The following is a 6,000-nucleotide window of genomic DNA, read 5'->3' on the forward strand; positions in this document are numbered from 1 at the left end:
GTAAAGCTGTGATGCGCCTCGCTCCTGGGTACGGGCCACCCTTTCCTAGGACTTGAATCTACAAGCATCAGGTCCTTAAGCACCATGGCACTGGGCTGCAGCCAGTAGGGTTTCCTCTGAACCCAGGTCACCTCCTCACCACATGGGCATTAATCCCCTGCATGCTGGCAGCTGTGCCATCGCCAGCCCCATGCCCCACACCAGCCCACTTACGCTCCCCATACCCAGCTCAGATGTCAGAGCACCGCCAGTAACACAAGCCAACTGCCTCGCTAACCCACTACTGAGCTCCGGTAAAGGACAGCGGCGCTGGGTGACATTGTCTCAGCTTTTGGTTACGGACAGTGCGTCATTTCAGACAGGCGAAGCGCGCTTTCAAATTACACACAGCGCTGTTGAGAACACACAGGCGGAAATGAGAAACCCTTCTTTCATGGGCTAAACCTGCCTACCAAGGCTACCATCATGCGATAAACAAAAAAAGCACAGACATACCCATACATTATATATACTAATAATACATAAACATTAGAGCGGCGCGTTATTTACACCTTATCATAGTAAGCCGATAACATATAGCCAAAGGCGAGTGGATGAGTTACTTCCTGACACCTGGATAAGCAGTCAGCACAGACAGAGAAGGAAGGATGGATTACATTACGTCTCTTTTCAGCTGTAGCCTGTGGCTTTGCCAGACGGGAACCATAACACATTATCCCTTTGTCACACATACAGGCCAACAAGCAAGGACACGTGGTGGCAAGGGCAGTGCTGGTAAAGTTAACAAAAACATTGGGGGGGGGGGGGGCAAGCATCCTTGCTAACACCTGCATACCATGACTTCTGAACTGCCAACTGTCGTCACCCTTATGCTTTCAGATGCTTTTTCTCACGGTTATGCAAGAAATCTTAAAGCAAATCTGTGTTATTCCATTAAAAACCTGAAATTAGCTACATCAAAAACACTGGGGTAGTTTGGAAACCCTACAGACTATTTAGAAGGTAATAAAACTGCTATGTATGTGTAAATGCGTGTGAGGACTTGACAATCTCGCTCTAGCCAGCTGACCAAAGTTGGCAACGCTGCTAGACGTATAGGGGATCAGACACGACCAGCCACGGGAAATGCACACTGCCTAAATTTAATCGCACAGATTTGCCTACGTGCAAGGAAACATGAGGTACAGGGAGACAAACACGCCACGGAAAACTGCAGAAGCTTCTAAACCGCTCTGAGTGTCGACCCAATAAACGCTGTTAGTGAATTGAAATGATTTACAAACACTGAGGGCGCCTGCCGAACCAAACGTCTGAGGTTAGTGCCGTACGCTACACAAACACACAGGCTAACACCAATAATGTAGCTCCTTGTTAGAAGGAAAATGGCAAAAAGTACACTTCGGATTTTTTTGAGATCCTTGACATATTTAGCTTAGACAAGCCATTCTCTAGTTGTTCGATAAGACGCAGAAAATGCTGATAATGTTTCACAATTCAAATTGCAGCGCATCAGGAATTTCGTTGCGTTTCCAGGGTTTCGCATCACCACCACACGGGTAAAATTAGATCCCGCACGACAAATATAACAGAGCCCAATGAAGTTACCCGGCCGGCAGACATCTCTCAATATCGATATCATTAGCATGACGGCAAAGGCAGCGCCGCCACTGCACAGCAGAACAGGGGGCTGAGCTCTGGCTGTTCTCAGGCTAAACACAGCATTTGCTGTTCCAGTGCATGCGAAGTAATCCAACATGCAAACCACAAACCAGGCATGTGAAACGCGGATTGACTTACCACCTAAATGTAATAATTAGCAACTGTTGTATGTCCAAAGTCCTGCAGAAAAATCATATCAAACTGATACTAAATGGAAATTGTGGATAAAAAGATGCTTGTCCATAATTTCAGATTCTATGCAATAAAGATTCAAATCTTTTGAATACTTAAGACAAAACCCGCTATCTGGACGTTTCCTGTGGCAGTTGGGAGATTCAAAACAAAAGTGGTGAAACTGGTGAGAAACCACTACCAACTTCACAGTTTGTAAACCACAAGGTCAAACACAAGGGTAGGCCTGGCCCCTTCCTGTTTTCAACAGGGGTAATGCTAAAAAAAAAATCATAGCTGGACATCATTTATCATTTTAGGTTGTGTGAAAATGTAAAGGCTGCGATCATTTCATTTCATTCATGTGTTACAGTGGAGGTCTCAGATCAGTACTAGTGTGGCTCCTAGTCACTACCAGCAGTGAATTTTCATGCAAATATATTCATTTTATTTATATATATACTATATTACTTCTCCATATGTCAGGCCTGGAAATAGTACTGTCACAGCCATTTACCAAATCCATGGAAAACCAGGTCGTAATTTGGCAGCAAATGTGTGTCACTTAGACAAAAGCGCAATAGGGGTATTTCCATACATTCCTGAATATGCCTTCATTAGTTCATTTGTCTTAAAGGAATATGGAATTTCTGGCATTTAAGATTTTGAAATGTTTTGAATGAATCCTTCTCTCAAAATAACTGATGAATAGTTGCCTCCATAAATCTGGCTCCTGTATTTCACTGTTTACATAGAGTCCTCTTGATTATTAACAAAAAGCTACTTTTTAGACTATAGGCCTATCAAATGAGCAAGTAATTACGTTTTATTAACAGAGAGCCAATCACTGCAGGACATGGTGTGACGAACAAGTGGATAAAGTGAAGAAGGGCGGGAAACAAACAAAGTCCGTCCTGCTGAATGTCATGGAAACTAAGATGCAGCCATATACGTCTCCCACATGCTGAATTTCCCAGCACATAAAATACATGTAAACATGTTTTTCAGAAGAAAACTAGAAACTAATCCACAAGTAAATGACAAAACACTCCCTCTATTTACTTTAAGATCAGGGGGGTGTCTCACAAAGCAGGATTTCTCAGTGTTCGTTATTACTGTCCAGTAGAAATGCTGCTTATTGGACAATCATGGCTTCAATCTTAAATTAACCCAGCTAACTGAGAATTTCTGTTTCGCAGCGTAGCATACAACCCCACCCCCTCCCCTCCCCTCCCCAGAATGAAACTTTAAGGATTAACTAAACCAAAACACACATCGCAGAATGCACTAAGAAAGTGATTTGGCAACGTGCAAAACATAAATCTGTGTAATGGTTTGAGTTACACTGGCGCCGGAGATCCTCTATTCTGCGGCATCTTACTCCTTTAGGTTTTGTTTACTGCATTCCTTACGGGTCACGCCGTCCACCTGCAGTCATCCGCTTTCCACCTTGCTTCCCACAGACCACAACAAAGTATCAAGTAATATATCAGCTTAGTATCAGAAGCAACAGACCACCATCGAGCTTTCCGGGAAATTCCATATAAAAATATACCTAAATTTAAAGAGAACTGAAAAATACACCCATTTTGGCACCAACCAGTCAACCTTCCGATTCTGCTTGTTTACAATCCGGGACTCAACACTGACCGGCTGCACTCAGTCCTGTACTAATGCATCATCCTACAATGCCGGTGTCACCGAAATGCAGCGATTTCAGGCGTTTCGGGGGCGGGAAAACGGCATCAAAGCTGCGGCGGCGTATTTCTACCCGACGCCGACGACATGCGTGGTCGCCATGCGCCTTTTCCAACATCAAACGACGCGATCTTTGCTCCCACACGCAGAATTACAGGATCTTCACCCTGGACGTCCGTCCGGCGCACGTTTTACACACCGGCTCCGTAACTCAAACGCAGCGATCGAACATTTTCAATCAGTGTCGCGAAACGTGCTTTAGCGCAGCATGACTAACGGCGTACAGTAAATACGCGGAACCAAAATACAGCAAAAAAGCAGATGATAATTTTTTTATATCACATACGTTCCGCTCACACCGAAACTACTCTGTAAACGGACGAGTCATTGTTGATATGAAAGTTGGGATAAAGCAAGAAGTATAAATAGCACCAGAAGTGCACTGGTATAAACATCCAAACATATGAAAACATGCGTACCTCACACGCTGAAGAAAATGCGCTTTCTATTTGGGGAACAAGCTTGTTTAACCCGCCGAGTTTCTACACATAACAAACAGTTGAATCAGTCTGTTTTCGTGTATGTTACCATATTTGCTGTTGTCCTAATGGAAAACATTGTTAAATATTTAAAATGAACTCAACTATTCTACAGTTTCAAATGGCGAGACCCCCCCCCCAGACAGCTGTAAGGTTAACCATACGTCCAGGAAACCTTGTTTTCCGACTGATCAGCCCATATTAAACTCAAAATTTCTTACCAAAGGTAAAACTACTTAGCTGGCATGCAAATATGCAAAACCTGGCTGAACGATGGACTAAACAATCCCGTATCATACATGACGATAAGCCAAATGTTACAGCAAAACACGTTATTGCTGGGGGCTGTTGATGTCTGCAGGAGATACTGGATCCAGAACATAGACAAATTAACGAATAATAGGGCTATCAATAATAAGTCAAATAATAATGATAACAGCAGCAGTAAGCCACGAATGGACAGATATGCAAACTTACTTTCTCCATTTGCGGGCCACATACAGGTCGTGTAGATCGAGAGTAACAGACCCCATAACAAGGTCAAATTATTTCTTTCTGTCCCAGACCACATTCCTGTTAAATGCATCGACTTAAAATGCAAGAGGTCTTTTCTCAAAAAAAGAGACACTGAACTTCGGAGTCGTCTTCACAGTTTTTCCTTTTAAGAGATGTAAATGGGAGCAGGATGAATACCTAGTTAAAATAATTGATTTGTCGTAACGAGATCGAGATCTTTATTTTTGTCCGTAGCGTGGATTCAATCGTCTCGAAATGGGTGGTCTCTGATCGGCGTTTATTTTTTTGTTCCCTTTAGAAGAAAAAGATGGTCATTTGCAGTCGACTCAAAAAGTCTTGTTATTCTTGCCAAAAATACAAGAATGTATGTGAGGTTAACAAAAAACACGAGTTGGCGAATCCAGTCGTCTGATAGTAATCCGCATCTTCAGCCTCCATTTCTTGTTTTAAAAAGGATGTACACGTAGCTAAGCCAGCTAATCTTACTAAAACAGAGGCCAAAAACAGAACACCTAGTATATCTTCCTATCGTTTTAATGAATTATCCTATTAATAAACGTGAAAATCAATCCCAAGCCGAATTCACAGCCTGCAGCGTTTCGGCGCATGTAAAACGGGCGAAGGAAAACGCAGAGCCCCAATTCAGCGGGCCCTCCCCAAGCGGCTCGGATACAAATATCCACCAGAGCAAAAATGGTCACACCGACTGCACCCCCTTTTTTATCCCTCCGTCGTCGGCGGTCCGCTCTGCAGTTAAAAATTTGCAGCTAGTTGGCCATCCCTTCCCTGCCACGCAAGACCGAGCGCCTTTAGTTTCGCTGTTCCCGTTATACCTTACGCGCACGATTCACATATTAATCGCTATAAGCAGGGCGAAAGCCCCCCTGTTCATTAAGCTCGATGGCCTTTCTCTGAATTATAAGCGCAAACTGGCAGCTGTGCGGTAAGCAGGCTTCGACCGTCGGCGTCCGCTCCGTAAAAATCAGCGCTGTAAACAAGGGGCAGCTTCGTTCACACATACATGTAGGGCAGGCGCAGCCAGGGAGGAAAAGCTGGAGCGGAGCGGAGTGGGGCATGGCCAGCAGAGGTAAACACATCCATCGCTTCCTGTGTTTCCCTTTCCATCTTGTGCGCCAGAGCTTACAAATGCAAGAAATAATCATAAAAAATATACACTGGTTAATTTGATGGTGATGGAGAATGGCAATAATAATAATAATAATAAATATATTCCAAATTTACGCTTCTTTGCCCTTCTCAGGCGGTTCTAATGTAGACCTACAATCATAACTTCCAAGTTAATTAAAAAAATAACTTGACGTTTAATCACTAAAATTAAAAAATGTCAAATATTCAACCTTATTATTATAAACTCAACTTTATTATTTTTATTATTGTATTTGTTTGTTTCAGAAAT

The 6,000-nt window shown here is 43.1% G+C and overlaps 1 protein-coding gene across 1 annotated transcript in view; it reads right to left on the reverse strand.

Annotated features, from left to right (window-relative positions):
* Nucleotides 1-5,669, reverse strand: part of igf1rb (insulin-like growth factor 1b receptor) — a 60,346-nt gene extending 54,677 nt beyond the window's left edge. Inside the window, exon 1 of the mRNA XM_023814012.2 lies at nucleotides 4,545-5,669. Within this exon, the coding sequence (XP_023669780.2) occupies nucleotides 4,545-4,653 (109 nt within the window). The 5' untranslated portion in view covers nucleotides 4,654-5,669. The remainder of the gene's footprint in view (nucleotides 1-4,544) is intronic.
* Nucleotides 5,670-6,000: the final 331 nt, after the last annotated feature.

The sequence above is a fragment of the Paramormyrops kingsleyae genome, chromosome 11 (assembly GCF_048594095.1).
Source record: "Paramormyrops kingsleyae isolate MSU_618 chromosome 11, PKINGS_0.4, whole genome shotgun sequence".
Classification (NCBI taxonomy): domain Eukaryota; kingdom Metazoa; phylum Chordata; class Actinopteri; order Osteoglossiformes; family Mormyridae; genus Paramormyrops; species Paramormyrops kingsleyae.